The sequence below is a fragment of the Talpa europaea genome, assembly GCF_964194135.1.
Source record: "Talpa europaea genome assembly, chromosome: 15".
Lineage (NCBI taxonomy): Eukaryota > Metazoa > Chordata > Mammalia > Eulipotyphla > Talpidae > Talpa > Talpa europaea.
In genome coordinates this window covers 28034802-28059953 of record NC_140083.1, presented here as the reverse complement: position 1 = coordinate 28059953, position 25152 = coordinate 28034802, and the positions used below count along the sequence as shown (strand labels likewise).

General features: G+C 37.0%; 1 protein-coding gene across 2 annotated transcripts in view; it reads left to right on the top strand.

Moving 5' to 3' along the window:
- Positions 1-1619: 1619 nt before the first annotated feature.
- SYT1 (synaptotagmin 1) overlaps positions 1620-25152 on the top strand; it is a gene marked incomplete at its 3' end in the record, with an annotated part of 196820 nt that continues 173287 nt past the window's right edge. For both annotated transcript variants that reach the window (XM_084256461.1, XM_084256462.1), the window contains exon 1: positions 1620-1916. In XM_084256461.1, the coding sequence (XP_084112587.1) occupies positions 1751-1916 (166 nt within the window). In that variant the 5' untranslated portion in view covers positions 1620-1750. The remainder of the gene's footprint in view (positions 1917-25152) is intronic.

Genomic DNA, 25152 nt, shown 5'->3' with positions numbered 1-25152 from the left:
TGTATAGTTTCACCTGAGTTATGCCAATAGTGCAAATAAGACTGCAGACTCTTATAAGGAGACAAGATCCTAAGGTAAACAGTATGAGAAAGCCTGGAAATCACTAAGTTGGGAAGTAAAATTTTGCCACATTCTGGAAAATTCTGGGCTGCCAATTGCTACTAGGGAAGGAAGGATGCATGAATGAATCGATCAGTTCATCCACTGATAAATAGATGAAACAAGCTTACATGCCAGACATCATGCTACATACATTCTTTGAATAGATTATCTTGCATACTCATGAAAACCCCATGATTTGGTATGATTATTCTCATTTTACCAAGGAAAAAATAAGAACAGAGAGTGTGAATCCATGCCTGTCTGAGTCTAACCTGATCATAAACTTTTGTATTATATTAGTATTTATAATGGAAAAATTAAAAACTTAAAAAAGAATGAAATTTTTTTATCCATTTATCTGAGATTATTCTACACATTTTCGATTGTACTTCTAATATATCCACAGTTACAGAAAATAGATTCGCGAAGGTTTAATTCATAAAAATGCATTGTTTGTTTGCAAATCAAAAGGACTCTATAGACCCACCAACTTTCCTGTTGAAACTGGGGTTATTAATGCCCAGGCATTGAGTATCTCTGTTTGCCTAAAATCATGTTCACTCCCTCACCAGCACAGCCTGAAATCTTAAATTACACAGTAAAGCTATTAAGGTCCAAAATATGTTCAGACTGGAGACTACAACTTCAATTCCAACCCTTCAGAGAGCACTCACATGCATGAAGAAAAATTTAGGCAAGGCAGGTTTCATTACTTCATATTTCAGAAAGCAGGTAAATTAAGAGGACAAATGCCTTGCCAAAATTCATTTAGTGAAAAGTACTACAGTGCCTCCTATAAGATCCTTTTTCACTGACTACTTTAAGGATTATTTTTAATATTTTGGAGATAACCATCTAAAATAATTGAATAATTTCATAAAATAATTCAAGAATGTTACTGAAATAAATAAATTAAAATAATTAGATGAACAAGTTATGTTTTATCATCAGTGCCTTGGTAAATACAGTGTATCATGTATATTCCCATAAAATCATGCCACATTTACAGTAGCTTCAAAAATTCACCTGGCAAGAAGTGAATTATTAATCAGAGTATTGTCTACAGCAAATATCAAAAAAAATGACTCAGAGGAAAACATACCATAAAAAATGAGGTTCAAGAACCAATTTCTGTACAATATCTTATAATAGTGTTGTTATATTATAATAGTATTGCTTATAATCCTTCTAACAGCCACTAATGTTTTGAAAGTATATCTTTAACCATTATTTCTAATATAAATATTTGTTCTCTTTTCCTTTCAGAAAATATAAAATGTTTAGAGCATGGAGCAACTGTTTCATTCACATTTCAGTAAGTTAGGGTCAGAAGCTAAATCTACAGCAAATAATTGACTGTATAGAAAACTACTAGATTTGACAGCTTACATAGTGTTGTTGGGAGAAAATCCTTTCAGTAACTATGTCTGGCCGTACCTGCTGGGGAAACTCTCCTCTGTGGTTCCATAAATATTTCATGAACCAACATAAAGTAATATGCTAATGATAGACTATTTACCCAGTGAGCAGGTGCACCCTCTGATGCTTTTTCATCTCCTGTATACCTTTGATGTGGAATCAGTGAAGCCATTTTGAATTGTTCTTTTCTGTGCACTTCCCTCCCCTTACAGTTTCACCTGAACCTAAAATGGTGAGCGAGAGTCATCATGAGGCCCTGGCAGCCCCGCCAGTCACCACCGTTTCGACTGTTCTACCAAATAATGCCACAGAGCCAGCCAGCCCTGGAGAAGGAAAGGAAGATGCCTTTTCTAAGCTGAAAGAGAAATTTATGAATGAGTTGCATAAAATTCCATGTGAGTATTATATAATGTTTAAATAGAATAAAAATAAATGGTTGAAAATCACCTTATCCACTGGAAAGAAAGCAGAACTCCTCTTAACATATTATAAGCTTACATTTATTTTTTTTATTATTGGAAATAATATTTTACTGTACTCCAACAGTAAAATAAATATTCTTGGATATAAAGTCTTAAAACATATTTTATAAATCAAAATTTAATTGATAAAAAATCTTTGTTTCATGTAAGTGGGTTCTTAATCATCTTTAATGCCTGTTTTTGTCACAAATATTAATGTTTATGGGGTGTGTTGTCTGTATTTTGGATCTGCATTGCATTGTAAAGATTATCCCTAAGTAATAGGTAAACTGAACTAATATTACAAGTTTTTATTTGATTTTATTCATTATTTCAAAATCTTTTGAACAGCCTATTAAATTGTCTGTCATCAGGGAAAAAAATCTATATCTATGTTTTTTGTATGAGTGTACCATTAATTCTGATCAGTGGCATTTTACTTAAATGTCAAACTACAGATTGGTCTTTTTTCTTTAGATTTAACCAGTTACTAAATACTAGAGACACTTTTCCAGATTATGAAGAAATAGGTTTTGGCCCTGACAAAGCTTATATTGCCATGGGGATAAGAACTAATAAATAACAAAGAGGCAAATTTCTAATGTGTGTCATGTAGTGATGAATAAGAAAACTAGAGGATGGTAAATAGGAAGGTGACAGGTATAGAAGATAAAAGGTTATTTTTTATGATCTTCAGGGTTGATTTCCTTTGTAAAGAAACCTGGAGGAAGTGGTAGATAAATTTATAACACCTGGGAAATACAGACAAAAGCCTTAGGCAAAAATCTGCCTGGAACAACAAGGAGCCCACTGTACTTACAAAGAATGAACAGAGAGTGGTAGGAGATGAAGCTGGATAGTCACAAAAGCCTTCTAATGTGTGGCCTGTAAATTGCACGGACCTTGGATTTTACTAAGAGTGCAATAAAATGCCTTTGGAGCATTTTGAGCAAAGATGTCCAAATGATCTCACTAGAGCCCTTAAGAAATTAACTCTTGGCTACTGTACTATAGAAGGGTAAGGACAGAAGATGAGAGATTTATAAAATTTGTAAGAGAATTAGTCTATAAGGACAGTCAGTAACTAAATGAAAAAATACAAGGAATCAACTTCTGATCCCTTATTTAAAAACATGTTGATCTATCTGTTCACATCAACAAATTCATTTCAGGATACTCTTAGCACAGTTGCTAGTAATCACCACTCTTAGCAAAAAAGATCCAGACTAGGGAAGACAGAGATAGTCCAATAGATCACACAGTAGGATGGGAAATGAAAGTTCTCATTCTTTTCCTTGTACTGCCGCTAGGCTGATGGATTCATCCGGGTTCTTTTGATATAAGGTGATAATTTATTACAAGGCAGAAACCAAATGCATATCATGGGGGAACTCTCACTTAAATAGCTTATCAAAGTGCTTACTTTAAGACAAATGTGTGGGCCGCTCTGGTGGTGCAAATGGGTTAAGTGTTAGCACTATGAAGCAATCCACAGTTACCGCAGCATGAGTTTGATCCCTGGCCAGGGAGGTGACCCACATGGCACAGCAAACCTCTCCTGTCTGCTCCCTTCAGCAGTGTATTTCAGTCAATCCGGTTCTGCTCCCCACTCTGTCTCTGGAATCTTCTCAACTCCCACACCTCTGGCCTGTACCCAGCTCTTGTATGCTTAAATAAATAAATCTTTAAAAAAAAAATAAAGACAAACATGTTATAAGGAAGCAGGGAAAGTAATGAATACCACCAAGCCAAATGCATATTCTGCCTTGTCTTCAGTACCGGCGCCCACTCTGTGCTGGCAAACATTATGAATGGCATGACAACATTGATAGCTATGGGATTTAATGTTCCTTATGTATTCACATAATTATTTCATCTCCTTTAGATCTTTGCCCAAATGTCATCTTCCTCAACCATGCTATTAAAATTATAATCCGTTCAGCACATCCCATTATTGCCAGCATTTCCTATGCTCACTTTTGCTTCATTTCTCATAATATTACTTAGCACCATCTGCAATAATATGTATTTTGTAATTTGTTTTTAAGTTGCTCCAGCTTCCTCCAAAAATAATGCCAGCTCTGTGAGAGCAAGAAGTTGGGTCTGTTCTAAGGCAAGTTATATCCTTGGTATCAGGCATATAAGTGGCACTCGATACCTACTTGGTGAATGAATGGATGCTAATGTAACTTATATCCTGAACCACCCCTCTTAGATTTTGAGGCTTTAAGATGCTCATTAATATTTCAATTTCTAACACTGAGGAAAGCATTATTTAAATATTGTATTGCTCACACTAACAAATTGTTTATATCTTTACAATAGTTCCATCTCTAGCCTTCCCCATGGAGAGTTAGCTATTACATTTTCCTCCCTGTTCATCAGAAGGAAAACAATCAATTGGAAAGTAATCTATAAAATTCTCCCTTCTTTCCTTTCCCATAGCCAACCATATTTCATTTCTACCCAAGCCACTGCCCCATTCCCATATCCCTTTCATGGGGCACTGGAAATCAGACCAAATAACCAATCTACTCCTCTGTGAAAATTTTTGTTTGGCCAGCAACCTAAAATAATAAAATCCAAAAATAGCTGGGTAACACCAATAAAAATATTATATTGCTAGTACTCTCCTTGATGTAATAGAAAGGAACAAGTGAAGTATCTAAAATCTTAAAATGTTATGGTAAATAAGTGTTAGAAAAATGCTTATAAATATGATCACACAGTTGTGTGAAAAATAAGTAACTTTATATTTTACACTTTCATTTTAATCCATCACAATTTTTATTGCCCTTGTAATTGAAATTTCTAAGGAGGTTTATGCACAGAGAGCCACACTAAACAAAAATACAACATATCCCTAAAATCAAATTCCTTTGGGAGCATATGTTATCACTTTTGACTTGGCATAATATAGTGTGATGATAATGACAGGTAACAAATTAAAATATTAATCGATTTCAGTCTCTGAACTAAATCTTGGCTATCTGGCAGATGTGTTTTTTGCAAAATTGATAGCAAACAGCTTTAGTCTGTCACTTGAAATTCCCACTTATGAGAAGAGTGGTGTCACAATGGCAAGGAGCGTGCATGTCATTAGTTGGGTAATCTGCACAGTCCAGCATGGAGCATATTCAAACCAAATTGCCTGATGGTATCATCCATAATACCACAGGGCTTAAAATTAAAAAAAAAAAGGAAAAGGAAATGGTAAATGCTGAGCATTTTTATCTTTCAATTCATTCTGCACACTGTTATCTAAATGAAGCAGACAAGCTTTTTCAGAATGTTTCTTTATTTTGCAACTTTGATTTTAATATGACTAGGGCCATAGTTGGTTTGTAAAGAATGAACTCATGTCATCGGAATAGCTGTGATTAAGGTTTTGATATTCATGAGCTCCTTGAAGTACAGAGCACCTTTCCTTAAGCACAACAGAAAACCAAACAATCAGAACCTGACTCAGTCCAGAATAAGAGCCAGTGAGCTAGGGTGGTTGTGTTATTCATGTAGAAATACCATTGGATAGACAGCTTTAAAACAAATGACATGATTTATTAAGTTCTGAAAGGAATTTATAATATGGACTTGCACCTAATTCTATTACAAATATTATCATTAACAGTGGCCTTGTTGGAATAGAGAAGCATTATAATAAAGAACTTCAATAAATGCTAAAAAAGAAAGAAAAAGAAAAAAAAGCAAGCTCTGGACACAAACTGCATGGGTTCAAATCTTAGTTCCCCCAGATACTAGATCTGTCACCTTGGGACTGTCACATCAGCTTTCTCTGTATCATTTTCTTCCTACATAAAATGGGGGTGAAAATATCTCCATCATAGGGTTGTTGGGTAAGGCATCAATGCATATAAAGTGCTTAGCAGAGTGTCTGGCACTGAGAAAGCATTCTATAAATGTTAGCTATTATTAAATCCAAGCTGTCATTTTAACAAGTCTATTTCTATTTTAGAAAAGCCCTCTATTCAGGTCAGACACACAAATTAAGAAAATTCCAGAAACTTTGCAGTCACATATTTGTGCGTTGCACTCTTTAAACCTGCTGCAATGATGCCTGTTTTAGAAAAGATGATTTCCCTCTCGGTGTTTCCTCTTCTTATCATCTGCTCTAATTTTCCTTTCTTTTAACTTTTATCATCTGCTCTAATTTTCCTTTCTTTTAACTTTAATTACACAATCTTACTCCCTCATTCCCTTTAGCCTACACATACACTTAAGACTCAGGTATGTGCAACTGCCTAGCAAAATTCCATGTAAGTGCTCTGAGAAATATCAGTTTTCTTCTTTCATGCTCTAAATTTTCTCACCTCCATTGTCAAATACCATTCTGTCTTCCTCCTTTATAGCTACATCAAACTTAGTGAAAAACAAACTAGATCCTGACATCTATTTGTTCAATTCCCATTTAACAACTCTTCGGTGCCAATTTCCATCTTTCATGCACTATTAAAATTGTTTTCACTAAAGTGATCAAGTACTTCTTGTTGCTTGAATATGAGGTTAATTAAAAATCTTCATTCAGTCAAATATTTCTGCTTCTTTATCATTATTGACTTCTGTCCTCTGAGAACACTTGATGTTCAGAACTCTCATGACTTCCTTGTTTTTCCCTCTCTTTATTTTCTTTCATGGTCTGATCCTCTATTTTCATTCTTCCCTTCCTTAAGTAGTAAACATCCTGGATTATAGGGTTCTAATTTTAATCCTAGTCCATTCATAAACTTGGTTTTCTTGGGAGGTCTCATTTACCTAAGAATTCTCACTATTATCCCTGTCTCCCTGCTCTCTCATCTCCAGTCTATATCTATCTTCATTTAGGTCCTATTTATTCTTCTCCTGAAAAAAAAAATCTCTCAAAACCAGCCAGCCCCTTCTTACCAGTGTCCTTTCTCATGCTGTTCTTCCTTCCTAGATTCCCTTTCCTCGGTAACCAACAGTCTTTATCATCCAACAACCAGATCATCTGCTGCCACTTTGATGAACAGTAGTACCCTCATCTCCCATTATTTTGTCTTCCTCCAACCTTTGAAATTTTTCATTCAGTTCTTTCACTAATTTGGGTATATGGTCTTATTTTGGCCTTTCTCATGGATGTGTAAATTCCTCAGAGGCAGAAACCATGTCTTATGCTTTTGCATCCCCCTTACCTTGAAAGTGCCTGAAACTATGCTGGAAATATCTGTTTGATATTATCATATTACAAATACTAACATTATGCCAAACACCATGGTCCTTGTGCCATTCTTGGAGAAAATGTCATCCAGAAAGCAGTAATTTTCAAACCTTTTCATTCAAGGATTCCTTTGTCAATCAAAATGTTATTTAAAAATGTTATAAATGTCTAACATGGATAAAGCAAGCCGAGGCTGCTGTGGTGAATTAAGGGTGTCTTACTCACTCCCCTAGATATTCCATCAGCAGCTCTGACACCTGCAATAGAGAATGAAACTGAACAACCAACAATGAGATAGCTGGTAAATATGACATTAGCAAATATTTATCAATGAGGAAAAATGTAATCCATCCTGTGACTGAGAATGAACATGTCATGTTACTGTTGTATATTAATATCATGAACATAATGTTATTTCAAGGTGTTAATTTCAAGAAACATATGAAGAGAACCCTTAGGACATATAAGAATCCATAGTCTGTGAATAACAATTATTGTAATGATCACTTAGATTTATTGAGTACTTAGCATGGAACTATGTGTTGTGCATTCTCTGAAATCAATTTCCATTCTGCCTTATAAAAACAGTTATAAACCCCTTTTTACAGATAAGAAAGCTGATGCCTAGCAAGGTAAGTGACTTGTCCAAGAAACTTAACATGGTGTAAGTTGTAGGTGTATTAGGAAAATTTTGCACTTTTATGATTATGCCTTAATGGAACATATCACAAAGGCTATAAATCACATCTACCCTTCCTTATCACAACTAGGACTTGAAACTATTAGGGTTCTCTTTGTCTGGTCAGAGACATTGGTTGATATTTGATATTTGCCTTTTGATCATTTTAAATGGGTGAATATTCAGAACATAAATTTAATACTCATTCAGTCTTTCTCATGCCATTAACTGGCTTTAAAGAGATGTACTTATTCACTTTGTTTCTGCATTTCTTTATTGGTCCCACTGAGATACATTTTCATGTTTATAACCCATTACTACTTAAGTACTAAACAATGAGACTGTCTCATTGTATAGATGCACTCTGTATGACTCAGCCACAGTTATCCTGTTGACTCAATTCTCACACTTCTGGAAAGCGCTGACTACAATATTAAGTGAAATTACTCATTAGTATCAAGTAAATTGAAGTATCTATAAGAAAAATGTTATAATACAAATTGAAGAGTGTTGATTTCAGAGCAAGTGCTTGGTAATATAGAGTGACCTTGTCAATGTAATGCTGAAGGACTCTATTTGGGACAAGGACACTCAAAGAAATCAGTTGTAATTCATCACAGCATAACTAGTGATCTATGCTTATGTAACATGAATACCTATTTCATTGTGCTTTACTATTTTGTTCATATTTTTAAATTTAATTCTGGTTCACAACATAGGAAACTTGTCTAGTATACTCTGTGTGTATGTGCATGTGTGTATGTGTGTGTGTATGTGTGTGTGTGTGTGTGTGTATACTTAAAAACTCAATCCTATGACAAAAAGTCAATTTGATTCTTAATAGAGTTGGCACTGTCCCCTTATAGGATAATTCAAATATCCATTGGGTTATTTTCAGTCTGCTAAAAAATGGGTGTGAGTGCTATTGGTGTGAGGCCATCGCCCAGGAGCCCACACATCTTGCAATGTGTGAGACAGTTTCAAACATTGAAAATTGTCCCACATACTCTACATATTTCAAAATTTCCATAGGACATGCAAATAGAAGGAAAGTCTGCTTATAGTTATCTGAACCCAGAACTACCTTGCATATAAAAATAAAGCTTTTTTTTTTGTCATGGCTATAATATATACTATCTTAATTTTTTTCTAATGTTCACATAACTTCTGATCTTTCATTTTCTTCCTATTTTTTAAAAACGTCCTAAATGGGCCTCCCCTGGTGGCACAGTGGTTGAGTGCTGGCTGCCCGCAGCCTCTGCAGCGCCGGGCGAGGGTCCCACATGGCACGACAGACCTCTCCTGCCATGCCCACTGCTCCCCTCAGCAGTGTATTTCTTCGTCAGTCTGCCTGTTCTGTCCCCTGCTCTGGCTCTGGTGAATTCTCTCACCCTCCCACGCTTCTGATCTACCCAGTGCTTGTATAAATAAATAAATCTTAAAAAAAAAAAAGTCCTAAATGGCTTACATCAACAATCAACAAATCCCTTTTAGCAGTTGCAAGTATTTGATTATTTCATTGTATCTTCTAGTGCAGTTTTATCTGAAGGTTTTTATACTGAAAAGCAAATTATTTCATTGTAAATTATTTCTCCTTTATGTAACAGCATATTTTACTGACTTAAAAGTTATTTATGTAGGGACATGTGTGTTATATTACTATTATTTATATTCTGAGAAAAAATATAAAATATTTATTACAAACTAGGGCATGCTATAGAATATTGAATTGAAGTATGCAATATGACTATCTTATAGTCAATGTAGAAATCTAAAAAAGTATACGCAACTGATGTTGTATTTCAGGAAGAAGTTTGTGTGTGTCCTTGCATTTTGATTCCCTCTTAGAAGCCTATTATATAGAAAATTCCCCAAGAAACTCATGCCTTTAGAATGAACCACTGTTGAGGGATTTTATAAACTTTCAAAGCGTTAAGTAATAAGAGCAACAGTAAACACAGAAGCCACCAAGTGAATTAAAGATCTCAGTGAACTTTCTAAGCCTTTCTGAATTACATCCATTAGCATTTCAAAGATATTAAATAAACACACCTGAGAAAAATAAAGGGTGTGACCACTATTTTGGACATGTATTAAAAATAGCTCAGGAATTACCTAGATGAAACACTATACAAATACACAAATGTATTTTAAAATAGCCTGAGAAGTCCATTCCTTACCATACAGGTGCACATCAAAATACAGGCCATATTTTCGCTAACCAGGCCTGACCACAAATGCAGATCTATAAAGTCAATAGCAGTGTGAGAGAAGCTGTGAGGACAGAGCTTGGTGTTCTGTTCTCCTCACTTGATGACTATGTAGATCCTTTGTTGTCTTGCTGACTTGTCAGGTTTGTGCCAGTTTCTATTAAATTGGATAAAGGATTTAGAGGCCAAACCAGGGGGAAATTTCAGTGTGCCATTGTAGTTTTAGCACTTAGTTTTATTTGTTTCGATTTTTCATTTATGAAAAAGCTATAATAAAGGGATGTGAACTTGACATCTTCTGACTCCATGTGCCTCCCCCGTTTACCTTGTGAGTTTGGATAACTTTGAGATTAAGATTAAGAAGATACTTGTCCATTTAAAGGTTTCCTCGCCAAACAACTTTTATTGAAACTGCTGTCCTTGAGGAATTTCAAAACCACTGAACCTTCTCCATTTTTTCTTTTCTTTCAATCTGTTTACAAAGTCAAAAAGAAAAAAAAAAGGTAATGGTAGACTACAAATAGAAATATAGTTGCCTGATCAATATGCCATTTACTGAAAGTAGTGTGTGTCTGTCCACAGAAACTTAGAACGGATCCAAGATCTCAGAGTAATAAATCTTAAATGACTGGGTCCTACTGTTCGATGCCTTGGAAGTAAAATGTTATCGTATTAATTTATTTTTCATAAGGATTTGGATCAGATTCTTTAAAATCATTAAACTATTACTGTAAACTAAAACCATTACTGTGATAGTCTTGTAAATATTACTCCCTAAATTCTTCAGTATAATTCAGTGGTCCTAAAGTGTTAACACTTTTTCCATAATACTATATGAATCACTTAGAAGTTCAGGGTCAATATTAGTTCCTAACTCAGGCTGGTGGAACATTGTCTACTATGATAAAAGATCAGAGTGTGAGCTCTGGAATTGGTCACCTTGTATTCAAAATTTCAGTTTTGCCATTATTACTGTATAACCTTGGACAAGTCATTTAACCTCTATAAAACATAGATATAATAATTCTGGGAATAAATGCACTTCAAAGAGCAGTAAAGAGTATTAATATACATAAAATGCTTTATAAAACAATCTCATGTAATGTTGGCCATATTCTAAACACATAAGCTTTTAGTGTAGGTTTATATAGCACCTACTGTGAGCTAGGTTGTTCATGCCATACTAGGGAAATAAAACACATTATTTTGTTTCTGGGTCCCAATAGTATTACAGACTTACAATACCTCTGCCAGAAGGACCTCTCAATGAAAATTTATTAGCAAGACATTGCTGGCTTTTTGTGATCTCATTTGCCATTATATCTTTAGCACTTAGTTTTATTTGTTGTGATTTTTCATTTATGCTTATGCTCCAGTCACATTGCTATTTGCCCCCACAGAGTTTGCTTCAGCAGGACAGAGATTCTTAGAATTACTAAATTTATTATCTACATTGTGTCATGCTTCCAGGTCTTTATACAAACTGACTCCTGCCTCAAAGCCCCACTTCTAATTGTCCCTCAGAACCCTACTTCATTTTATTTTTTTAAAGATTTATTTATTTATTTATACAACACTAGTTACAGTCAGAAGCGTGGGAGGGTGAGAGAATTCACCAGAGCCAGACCGAGAGACAGAACAGGCAGACTGACTGAAATACACTGCTGAGGGGAGCAGCGAGCACGGCAGGAGAGGTCTGTACGCCATGTGGAACCCTTGCCAGCGCTGGTGGCTGGGGCTCGAACCGGTGCTGCAGAGGCTGCGGGCCTCCTCATCTACAACTAATCAGCAGTTCTCCCTCTGAAACACATTTGCACTTTACATATGTTATCATTTTCACTTTCTATTTTACTATCTTTTTGTGTTTTGTTTCTTAATACTAAACAATTTACATGAGACCAGAATACTGTCTTTTCATCTTTGTGTCTCCAGCAAAATTTCTGGCTCATAGTAGGCAAAATCATGGTTTTCCTTTAGCTAAATAGATCCTAGGTAATCATATGATTGAGAAAAAGACTCCCAAAGAGGCCTTACTGGAAAAGTGAGAGAGGACACGGTAATAAAAGGTGAATTCCTTGTCACACTGACAACGCTTCCTGACTTCCAGAGTCAATTTGCTTTTACTCTATCCACTCAGTATTTCAGTCAGTTGTCCTCTTTCTCCGTCTCTTATTTGCCTTCCCTTCTGCCTTCCCTTCGTCTTGCTCTAACTTTGTCATGGTCTGTATCTGTTTTCTTTCCTTCTTGCCTGCACTGAATAAAAATCATCCCTGTTTGCTTTATTCTCTTTGGCCTAGTGGCAGCACAGTCTGATTCAGAATGGAGATATAAGCGGCTGCCAAATTGGTCCTCAGGGTAAACGATTCTTCCCACAAGCATTTTTATTCAAGTGGAGATCTGGGACTTAGTACCAGGATCAGCTTTTAGTTTTAAAAGTAATGTATTGGCTCAGAATGCTCAGGAAACAAGACGAAAACAGTTCTTATGACCATTTCTATACAATACAGCCCAGTTTCCTGTGCTTTCATGGAAAGAATTCAAAAGATAACTGAAGTGTTGTGTTACCACAGCTTTCCTTGCCATGGGTACTTTGGGGAGGTTTTCCTTGGTAACTGTTTATAGGAAGCTTGTCTGAGCTTCAGTTTCACCTCATCAGCCACACAAAGCGTAGCAGTTTAGTCTGTCAGTCACTGTTGATGCTGATAATACCACAACAAGGGTAGCATTTGAAGTGGTGCTTCAAAATGGCCTTGCCAGCCATCTTCTGCCGACACTAATTGGCACCGTTACATGTCACCTCACCTTTCCACAGCTGCTGTCACCCATCCACCTTTTTTCCCAATCTGCTAATGTGGCTCTAATGCGATTTACCTGGCTGCCTTCCAAGTCCTCATCAGTAGAGAATCTGTTTTGTTACTTTGAATTAAGCAATCTGCAGTGCTACTGATGTGAAAGACCAGGTACCTCCTTAAGAGTCTGAATTGAATCATCTTCCTAAAACTTGAGCACTACATGAGTTTACAGGAGTTGCAGTTACAGGGAAACATATAGGCCATTTCCTCGAGTCAGTTGTACTGCTCTTTTATCTATATGAGATTCATCCATATTCTAGTATCTGAGCTCCATGGAAGATAAAAGGCTGCACTTGATGCAGCCTTGCTCCTATCTGCATTAGCTGGCCAGGCCATTCACTCCGACAGGGACCACTGGACCTATGCATAAGGCACCAAAAGCCAAGTATCCTACCCCTACTGATGCTCTCTTCTTCCTTAGTTTTGATCTTTATGCTTTCTTTCTGAGTGTTCTTTCTCTTTGCTTTCTCCAATCACTTACAGGTAAGTATTTTCCAAGGCACAGCTTCTGGCATTCTTCTACCCCTGTGATTTTGTCATAATTTCAGAACTGCCAGTACTGTTTTATGTAAATTATGCCTACAACTCAACCCCCGATCTTGATGTCTCTACAGAGCACCCACACTTTTTGTTAAGTTAGCCATATTAAAAAATGATTTGCATATCCATTGTAAATATAGAGTTCCATGCATTTTGGCAAATATAGATAATGTAACCATCAGTCCAAAAGTTGCCTACATCTGTCACCCTGTACCAGTTCAAGGCAACAATTAATCTCATTTCCATCACACACACACACAAAACTAATTTTGACTGTTTTAACTTTTCTAAAAATGGAACCATTTTACCATTTACCACTGTTTGGTCTTTTGTATCTGGTTTCTTTCACTGAACACAACGTTTTTGAGATTCATCCATATTCTAGTATCTGAGCTCCATTCACTTTTATTACTCAGTATTATTCCAGGGTGTGGATGCTTGCCCATGAATCTCTTGGACACACAGATCCTTTCTAGTGTTGGGTGTTTAAGAAAGCTGCCATAAATATTGTTGTGCAACAATTTGAGTGAATATACGTTCTATTTCTTTTCTCTTACAGAGAAAATTACTGAGAGCATAGTGTTTCTCTTCTTTCATATTAGAAAATGTCATAATTTTTCCTTCAAAGTGGTTGCATTTATTATTTACATCCCATCAGTGACATGTGGCAGTCCCAGTTACTCCAGGTCCTTGTCAGCACTGGATTTGTTGGTCTTTGAAATTGTAAACATTGTAATACATGTAGAATACATCATGTGGTTTTGATGTTTATATCCCTGATGAATCAAAATGAATTGTAGAACTAAATGTAAAAGTTAAAACTAGCTGCACAACATTATGAATCCACTCACTACCATAAATTTTATACTTAAAATATTAAAATGGTAAATTTTATGGATATGAAAATTCACATTTCAAAAAAAGTAAATTGTAAAACTTCTGAAAGAAAATGTAGCATATAATTTCATGATCTTTATGTAGGCAAAGTTCTTTTTCTTTTGGTCATGCTTAAGATATAATTGATAATTAAGATATAATTGATAATTAAGATATAATTGATACACTGCATAAGTTTAAGATGTAGAATGTGTTGATTTTATACATTTATATGTGGCCAAAAATTGACCACCATAGCACCAGCTAAAACCTTATCATAAAATTGTTTCTTTTTTTTCCATAACATCTACTTCCTTAGCAACTTTCAAGTATTTAGTAAAGTATTAATAGTTCTAATCACTCTATTATATATTTGATCCCTAAAATTTGTTTATAATATAACTGGAGGTTTATAACTTGTGATCAGTATTGCCCAGCAGACGTTTTCTTAAAAGGGCACCAAAGACTTAACTACAAAACTTGATAAATTATAGACTTCTTCAAAGAGATGACTTCTACTGTTAGAAATGAATCATGATGAAAATGAAAAGGCAAGAGTATCAGCTGTTCATTTATTTTACAGAGAAGTTATTTCCAGAATATATATATATATTTCTTTATTTCCCTATTAGTTTTTTTTATTAGATAATAAATTTTATTGTTATATTCCCCATACAATTGCAGCCCCCCCATTCTGACCCCAATCCCTCCCCTCCCGCCCCCGCCCCCCTAAAAGTGTCTCTGGTTCATAGTTTTTTGTTGATTTTGATTTTCACTTTCTTATAGTTATTCATTTTCCTGATCCCTTATTTAAGTTTTCTAGATTCCTGCTATGAGTGAGACCATCCGGTATTTTTCTTTTTCTTTTTGGCTTATTTCGCTGAGCATGATCCCTTCCAGCGCCATCCATGTTGCTGCAAATTGCATGTGTTTATCTTTTTTGAATGCTGAGTAATATTCCATGGTATATATGTACCACATCTTCTTGATCCAGTCATCTATTTTTGGGCATTTGGGTTGTTTCCAAAGCTTAGCTATAGTAAACAGTGCTGCTATAAACATAGGGGTGCAGGAGTTCTTTGGAATTGATGTTTCTGTGTCTTTTGGGTAAATACCTAGGAGTGGAATTGCTGGATCCTGTGGAAGCTCTATGTTTAGTAGGTCCAGAAATCTCCACACAGCTCTCCACAGTGGTTGGACCAGTTTGCACTACCACCAACAGTGCAGAAGAGTTCCTTTTTCTCCACACCCTCGCCAACATTTGTTGTTGCTAGTTTTTTTAATATGTGCCATTCTCACTGGTGTAAGATGGTATCTCATGGTAGTTTTGATTTGCATTTCCCTGATGACAAGTGATGTTGAACATTTTTTCATATGCCTGTTGGCCATTTGCATTTCCTCTTCAGAGAAGTTTCTTTTTAGCTCTTCTGCCTATTTTTTGACTGGATTATTTTCTTTGTTGTTGTTGAGTCTCATCAGCTCTTTGCAGATTTTTGTGATCAGTCCTTTATCATTAGTGTTGGGTGCAAAAATGTTCTCCCAGTTGGTGGGGTTTCTCTTTGTTTTTGTTATTGTCTCTTTTGCTGTGCAGAAGCTCTTTAATTTGATGTAGTCCCAGCTGTTTATCTTTGCCTTCACTATCACTGCTTTGGGTGATGTGTCTGTAAAGATGTCTTTGATGTGCAAATCACGTAGTGTTTCGCCTATATTTCCTTCTATATATTTTATGGTTTCAGGTCTTATGTCTAGTTCTTTAATCCATTTTGAGTTGATTTTTGTGTATGGTGTGAGGTACTGGTCAAGCTTCACTCTTTTGCATGTAGCGACCCAGTTTTCCCAGCACCATTTATTGAACAAACTTTCTTTGCTCCAATGCATAGTCTTTGCTCCTTTGTCAAAGATTAGTTGACCATAAATCTGTGGGTTTATTTCTGGATTTTCTATTCGATTCCATTGGTCTGTATGTCTGTTCTTGTTCCAATACCATGCAGTTTTGATGATTATGGCTTTGTAGTATAGTTTGAAGTCTGGGCGTGTGATGCCTCCATTCCCTTCTTTTTTTTTCAGGAGAGCTTTGGCTATTCGGGGTTTTTTGTGATTCCATATGAATTTCATCAATAATTGTTCTATTTCTTTGAAGAATGACATTGAAATTTTGATTGGAATAGCATTGAATCTGTATATTGCTTTTGGAAGGATGGCCATTTTAATAATGTTTATTCTTCCAATCCATGAGCAGGGGATGTCTCTCCATTTCTTTGTGTCTTCTTCTATTTCTTTTAACAGTGTTTTATAGTTTTCTTTGTATAGGTCCTTTACCTCTTTTGTTAGATTTATTCCCAAATATTTGATTTTTTTTGTTTCAATAACAAAAGGGATGGTTTTTTTGATTTCTTCTTCTTCATATTTATTGTTTGTGTATAGGAAGGCTACTGACTTTTGCGTGTTGATTTTGTATCCTGCCACTTTACTGAACTGATTGATGAGTTGAATTAGCTTTTCTGTGGAGTTTTTGGGGTTCTCTATGTATAATATCATATCGTCTGCAAATAGTGATAGTTTGACTTCTTCTTTTCCTATTTGGATTCCTTGGATGTCTTTCTCTTGTCTTATTGCCCTGGCTAGGACTTCCAGTATTATATTGAAAAGCAGTGGTGAGAGTGGACATCCTTGTCTTGTTCCAGATCTTAATGGAATTGCTTTCAGCTTTTCACCATTGAGAATGATACTGGCTGTTGGCTTGTCATAGATGGCCTTTATGATGTTGAGGTATGTTCCTTGTATCCCAAGAATTTCAAGGGCTTTTATCATGAATGGGTGTTGCACTTTGTCGAAAGCTTTCTCAGCATCTATTGATATTATCATATGGTTTTTATATTTCTTTTTGTTGATGTGTTGGATAACGTTGATTGATTTTCGGATGTTAAACCATCCTTGTGTCCCTGGAATGAATCCTACTTGGTCGTGGTGAATTATCTTATGGATACATTGTTGGATTCTGATGGCTAAAATTATATTGAGGATTTTTGCATCAGTGTTCATTAGGGAGATTGGCCTGTAGTTTTCCTTTTTTGTATTGTCCTTGTTCGGTTTTGGTATTAGTGTAATGTTGGCTTCATAGAACGTGTTTGGTATTGTCCCTTCCTTCTCAATTTTTTGGAAGAGTTTGTCAAGGATAGGCACTAATTCGTCTCTGAATGTTTGGTAGAATTCATTTGTAAATCCATCAGGTCCTGGGCTTTTGTTTTTGGGGAGGTTTTTGATTACCATTTCAATTTCGCTAATTGTAATTGGTCTGTTTAGGTGTTCTATTTCTTCTTTATCTAGCTTTGGGTGATTGTAGAGTTGTAGGAATTTGTCCATCTTCTCTAGATTGTTAAACTTGTTTCCATATAACTGTTCATAGTAGTTACTGATTATTCTTTTGATTTCTGCTGTGTCCGTTGTGATTTCTCCTCTTTCATTGATGATCCTGTTTATTTGTGCTTTCTCCCTTTTTTCCTTTGTGAGCCTGGCTAGGGGTTTGTCTATTTTATTGATTTTTTTCAAAGAACCAGCTCTTGGTTTCATTGATCTTTTGGATTGTTTTTTTAGTTTCAATTTCATTTATTTCTGCTTTGGTTTTTATTATTTCTTTTCTTCTACTGGTTTTGGGGTTTTTTTGTTGTTCTTTTTCTAGATCTTTGAGCTTCGAGATTAGGTTGTTTCTTTGAGTTCTTTCTTGTTTCTTGATGTGAGCTTCTATTGCTATATATTTTCCTCTTATTACTGCTTTTGCTGCATCCCATACATTTAGGATATTGGTGTCCTCCTTGTCGTTCAATTCAAAAAAATTTTTAATTTCCTCTTTGATCTCCTCATTAGTCCAATGGTCTTCCAGTAGTGTGGTTTTTAATCTCCATGAGGTAGGAAAGTTCCTTGCCTTCTTTTTATGGTTTATTTCTAGTTTGATGCCTTCATGGTCAGAAAAGATGGTTGATATGATTTCAATCTTGGTGTATCTGTTGATGTTTGTCTTGTGCCCCAGTATGTGATCGATCCTGGAGAATGATCCGTGTGCGCTTGAGAAAAATGTGTACTCCGTTTTTTTGGGGTTTAGTGTTCTATAGATGTCTGTTAAGCCCAATTGCTCTAGGTCCTTATTTAGAGCTTTGGTTTCTTTACTTATTTTTTGTCTTGTTGATCTATCCATTGTTGATAGTGGTGTGTTGAAGTCTCCCACTACGTATGTGTTTTCTCTGATGTCTGTTTTCAGAGAGGACAACAGTTGTCTGATATATTTTGGTGCTCCTTCGTTTGGTGAGTATATGTTAATGAGTGTTATTTCTTCTTGAAGTATTGTCCCCTTGATCATAATGTAGTGACCATTGGGGTCTCTTTTTATCTTTTTGAGTTTGAAATCTGTTTTATCTGATATAAGTATAGCTGTTCCTGCTTTCTTTTTTGGTCCATTTGCTTGTAGGATTGTTTTCCATCCTTTAACTTTGAGCCTATTTTTATCTTTTGTAGCTAAATGTGTTTCCTGGAGACAGCAAAAGGTTGGGTTTTGTTTCTTAATCCAGGCTGCAACTCTGTGTCTTTTTATTGAAGAGTTTAGTCCATTTACATTTAGAGTTAATATTGATATGTTAACATCTGTATTTGCCATTGTGTTTGTCTTTCCTTTGATTTTATTTATTCTTTTAATAACTTTTTTTTTTTGGCCTTCTTTCATTGTTATTCATCCCTCTGAGGTTCTGGCTTTAGGACTCCTTGTAGTATTTTTTGGAGTGGGGGTTTAGTTGCAATGAAATTCCGGAGTTTCTGTTTGTCTGGGAAGGTCCATATTCTTTCTTCAAAGAGGAAGGAGAGCTTTGCGGGATAGAGTATTCTTGGTTGGCATCTGTTTTCTTGGAGTCTGTTGACTATGTCCCTCCACTCTCTACTTGCCCGTAGTGTTTATTCAGAGAAGTCTGATGTCAGCCTGATTGGCTTTCCTTTGAATGTTATCTGTTTCTTCCCTCTTGCCACCTTCATTATTTTTTCCTTGTCCTGGATTCTTGGGAGCTTTACTATTATGTGTCTTGCTGTGTTTTTCCTTTTGTCGTGGAAGTTTGGTGTTCTTCTTGCTTCTTGTATATCAATTTTCAGCTCCTTCTTCGCATTTGGGAAGTTCTCTTCAATTATCTCTTTGAATATTTTCTCTGTTCCTACTTCTCTCTCCTCTCCTTCTGGTATTCCTATAACTCTTATATTTCCTTTCCTCATGGAGTCAGATAGTTCCCGAAGTCTTTCTTCATTCTTTTTCCTTCGTACTTCTCTTTCCTTTTCTGTTTTGGTTCTTTTTATTTCTGTGTCTTCAAGAGTACTTATTCGTTCTTCCATTTCATCAATTCTGCTTTCATTGCTTTTCCCAGAATTCTTTAGTTCTTCCATTAATTCTTTGATCTCCTGCATTTCTTTTACTTCCCTCTTTAGGGACTCAATTTCATTCTTATGATCGTTGATTATTTTTCCCTTATCATTGTTTTCCTTTATGACTTCTGTCAGTTTTTTAATCACGGCAATTTTAAATTCTCTTTCTGGAAGGCTCAGAAGTTCTTCCAAGTTACTGTCGTTGCAATCTGGGGGCTGGTTTTCTTTTTGCGGTGTGCTTTTTCTCTGGAGAGTTGCTAGGTTGCGTGTGGTTCTTCTCCTCCCTACTGTCTGTTTTCTAATTTGCCGTATGCGTTGGGACACTGTGTTGTTGGGACTGGCCGGCATCTTGGGTGGGCTTCTCTGCTCCCCTCTGGTTCCTCCAGGAGTCATCTGTCAGTTTCAATCAGTCTTTACTGGAGAAAGGTCCCTGTTTTAAAATGCCGATGTGGGGACACACTCCCCTGTGCTCCTGGTCTGCCCCGGCGGTGGGTGCTCGCTCTCTCTGTGGGCTCACACTACTTGTTCGGAAGGGGCCTGGTGTGGGCTAACTCCCCAGCTGGCCACTAGCTCCTTCAGGAGCCTGTGCTGGCTTCAAGTCGCTAGGTGGCGCCAGAGATCTCTCCTAGAGCCCTTGGGGAGCTGATTTTCCACCCCGTGGGATAGGGAGCAGAGTGGGGATGGTAGGGTACACCTCAACGGCTTTGGGGTGCTGTGTCTGCCTTGTGCCCCACCGTCGTGGGGAACCCACGCCCCTAATTTCGTGCCCCAGGTCTCAGTTCCAAAGCCCTCAGTTCCAGGACGTGGGCTGTAGCCCAGATCAGTGGCGCGGGAATGGCGCCTTTTGAATCCCGCTCCCCTGCCTGGGCGCCTGGTTCCTGCTCACTCAGGGAGGGCCTCCGAGCGTCTCCCCGCAAGCCTAGGTCGCAGGCAAGGGGACGTGGGCAGCTGCAATCTGATCCGGATCCGCGTTTGCTTTTCAACCGCACTGCTTTTCAGCGCGATCCGCGCCGCTTTTCTGCGCAATCCCGATCCGCGTCTGCTTTTCCAGTGCACCGCTTTCCGCGCAATCTTACCGGGCGGCCGGGGCTGTGTGCTGGTGCTGGTCTCCTCCTGGGGGGCGGGGCTCTCTTTAATGGCGCCTGGAGCTCACCTCCACGGCGGATCCTGCAGGGTTCTCCACAGCTCCCGTTCACGGGGTGTGGTGGCTGCAATAGTTCCTTTCCACTCACAGTCCCGCTTGCTGTGTCGTTTGTTCTTGTTGGCCGTTTTGGTTTGTTGTTTCCCTCCTCTCTGCCGGTCGGAGAGTGCCGACTTTGTGGGTGGGGGAGGGGAGCAGGGTTCTGCGCTTCCCTCCCTTCTGGTCCTCTTTTATGGCCACTTTCTTCTTCGGGCAGTTTGCTGGAGTCGTCTGTTTATCTTCCGTGTCCCAGTTCTCACTGGGACCTGCCACTTTTCCTCCCTATTAACTTTTTTTAATGGGAGATCTTACTCGCAGCGTCTCCTCGCCGCCATGTTGCTCTGCCCCCTCAAGCCAGAATATATTTTTAAAACTCTTATAAACCAATATAAAAATGAGCAAGAGACTTGACCAACCAATGAAAGATGTGACAATGAAACATGACTGATAAGTTCATGTAAAAATATTCAACATTTTAGTCATTAAAGAAATGAAAATTAAAACTTCAATGAATGAATTTTTCAACTCTTTAAAATCCACCATTCTACAATTGTCATTTGCAATTGAAATTCAATATGCTAAAAATTAAACTTTTCACATGTGCATGTTCCTCTACCATGAAAGTCCAAATCCCAGCATCATCTTTGATTCTTCTCACTTTTTGTCCCCATTTTCCGACTAATTAACAAATCCTATTACCTCATTCACTCTCCTTTCTCTACTCTTTATTCCCACTGCCACTGCTCTGTTTGGGTCCTCATCTTTATTGCAATTATTAGAGCCTCATAAGACACCTTTCTACAACCATTGTCCACCGATATCCAATCCATTGTACATAAATCTTCCAGGTGAGTCTCTCTCTGAACAGCTCTGTACATGCAAGTCCCTTGCTCAGAAACCTTTGATTCTTTCCCATTAGCTGACCGTTGAACCCCTTTGTTACCCAAGACCCTCTGTAGTCTAGTTCCAATGTAGTCTCATTTCAACTGCTCTGAACTGAACTATCTCTTGTTCCAAGGATACATTCCCCATGTTTGTGCCTTAGCCTATGGCACTGCTATCTCTGAAGTGCCATTATCCCCATCTTTGTATATGCAAGCTTCCCTGTCCAAAAGAATTCACTTAATTCTTCTTCCACTACCTCTTCTATAATTCACCTCTTGAATATCTGTATTACTGTTTGAATATACTTATTCACTATCACATAGTATTATTATGCTTATATCTTAACTCCCTTATTAGACTTGATGCTTAAGTATAGCTGCAGAGTTTGAGTAACCATTCCATGCTATTTGCTTACAAAGAATAGGCAATCAATAAAAGTGTGTGGCATGGATGACAGACTTGGGAGAGGAGTACCAAACAGAATGTTATCCTTCTTATAATCTAATAGGAGAGAATAGATAGGCACAGAAACAGTAACAATATAAGATAATGATGCATGCTGAAACTTAAGATGTATAGAGGAGTCATCAAAATTGAGACTGGAAATGTAATTTGGAATTAGGTTAGAATGGACCATCGGCATCAGGCTAAGGAGTTTAGACTTTATTTAATAGATAAAGAGGAGCCAGGAACCATTCGAGATATTTAAGCATGGAAGTAACATAATTATAGTTTTGTTTTAGGAACATCAATCTGGCAGCAGTGTGTGGGTAGCATAGATTGCAAGGGGGAAGTCTGAGGAGAAGGACAAGGCAGGAAGGAGGCAATTGAAGGAACACTAGAGATAATGAAAGCCTAAATTGCTGTGGAAAAGGAAGGCACAGATGTGACAGACTCTGTGAACACGCAGTTGACAGGCACTACATCTGAATGTAAAGGTTTCTAGGCAAAAGAAAATGAAAAATAATTCCACAGAAGCTAAGTAACCATTTCAGGGTCATGCCCTGAAGAGAATGGGGCATGCAAGAGAGTTCAGCATTAGAAGTGGAAATTTGGTGATTGGCCACACAGAAATTTAGGTTATAAAAGTAGAAGTTGTCATTAGTAAGATTGGATAGGGGTATCAAAGAGAGCATCAATGATAAATTTTAAAATATAAAGCTCATGGATGAGAAGAGAAACTGATGAAGAGATAAATGAACTGTCAGAGAGTATTGGATAAAACGAAAATATAGAGTATCATAGAAGTGGAGTAAAAAGAGAGTTTCTGAGAAACAGTAGCCAATTTTGATTCAAAAGAAATTTGTTGAATGTATTGCTTCAAGTTTGGGAGAAGAGAAAATGACTACAGCAAGCAATCTGCCTTTCAGGTATTTTCAGTCCCATGGGAGAGAGGGAGTCAATAGCATCATCATCAATATTTTCTGAGTGATTAATATAGGCCCTTTCTATACACTGAAAGACAAATTATTCCTCCTAATAACCTTGTTGTCTATGTATTTATGATCTCAATTTAATAGGATAAAGAGACAAAAGAAGTTAAGCAACATACTTTTTTAGTTTAAGGCATAACGAAATAAATAATAAGAGGTAAGCAGTAAACAAGGCACAAAGGAAGGAGAAACAGTATGGAAATAATAGGTGTTAAAAGGAGGCCCTTGAATTATGTCTTGAGCCAAAAAAGTATTTGTACACCTGAAGAACAGGTATAAAGTCATTCCAGACTGAACATGAGTAGAGCCACATGCACTGTGAGTTCCACCCAATTATATGGTTAACAGTGTGGGTAATTGTAGGATACATTGAATGATATGATGGAAAAGAAAACACGTGACCCCATTTTTGAGAACATTTAATGCTTGGCTAAGCAGGTCATACTTTATTCTTCAATCCATAAGCCTTTATGGGCTTAAGGAATAGAGATTTTTTTTTCTTTTTTTTTGACCATGAAAAGAAATAGAGATCTAAGTATCTTGGCATAGCAAATACTGCAAATAGATCATAGAAGATTATACCTGAGAAAAGGCCAGTGGATTTGGAGTTCTTTGTTGACCTTGGTTAGCTCTGTTTCATTGGGGAGTTGGAAACAGAAGTCAGTTTGCAGGATGTGAGGTGGGAGTTAAGAGAAGAATCTGGAGTGAGAAGTGAACGCAGTGAGAATGTACTCTTCTCTCCCTTGAGTATACAAACAGAATGAAATCCCATGCACTTAACGGGATGAAAGGAAAGTGGGTAAGTGTTCAGCAGTGAATAGAATGAGATAAAAGGAAACAGATCCTCAGTGCCCTAGGCAGAGCTAACTCTTTCTGGGCTAATTCTGAATGCCACCATACATCCACACCGCTGGTGTTATCACTAACCCCTCATATTCTTGCAACAGAAGTTACTTGTGAACATAGAGAGGTTGGTAATGGTCCACAGTTTGAACATTATAAGCGTTGATAAATCAAAGGACTCCCACTGACTATAAATCTATTGCTGAGACCACCAATACATTTGCACTATTTTTTCCTGCATCCTTGATCTGAGTCTGTCTTTGGACTTTCCATAGGTTTCACACTTATGACACTTAAAAATTTTATTCTTATATTAGAGTTATCTGTCTTATTCTTCCAGATTAACCTAAATTCTTTGACGGCTGAGATGGACAATCTCATATATTAGTCATAGAGGAGTCACTAAACAATTACTTGTTGAATTAATTTTGGAGGCTATGATTCACTATTATGGTACATGTATAAACTCATTTTTGGAGAGATAATTTCTAGTTTTCTATTGCTGTATTAAAACTATGGCTTTGGCCAGAGGCACTTTTTCTGGAGCCATGCCCCATGTGCGGAGCTTATTAGAATACTGCTTTATGCACTATGGCTTAGTCTTCATGATAGTCACCTTAATCCAATATATCTGATCTTCTTATAAGAACAAGAGAGACAGACACACACAGAGAACACTATGTGGCAAGTAAGGCAGATAGTGGAATGAGGTAACCAACAAACCAAGAGAAATGGAGACTTGCCAGCAAAACTGGAAGCTTAAAAAAAAAAAAGGTGTAGAATAAATTCTTTCCCCACACCCTTTAGAAAGAGCACTACCCTGTCAACACCTTGATTTTGGACTGCTAGACTTCACAACTGTGAAAGAATAATTTTCTGTTGCTGTAAGCCACCCACTCTATAGTAATTTGTTTCAGCAACTCTCTGAAAGTAATACAATGGAATAGTTGCTTGAGAATAATATGAATACTTATGAATTCTTAGAACTGTTTTCCATCTGTGCCCAAGGTCATTCCCAATCACAGTTCTGTAAGTAGAGAGTGTCACATGACAAGGAGAAGGATAATAGAATGATAAGTAGACT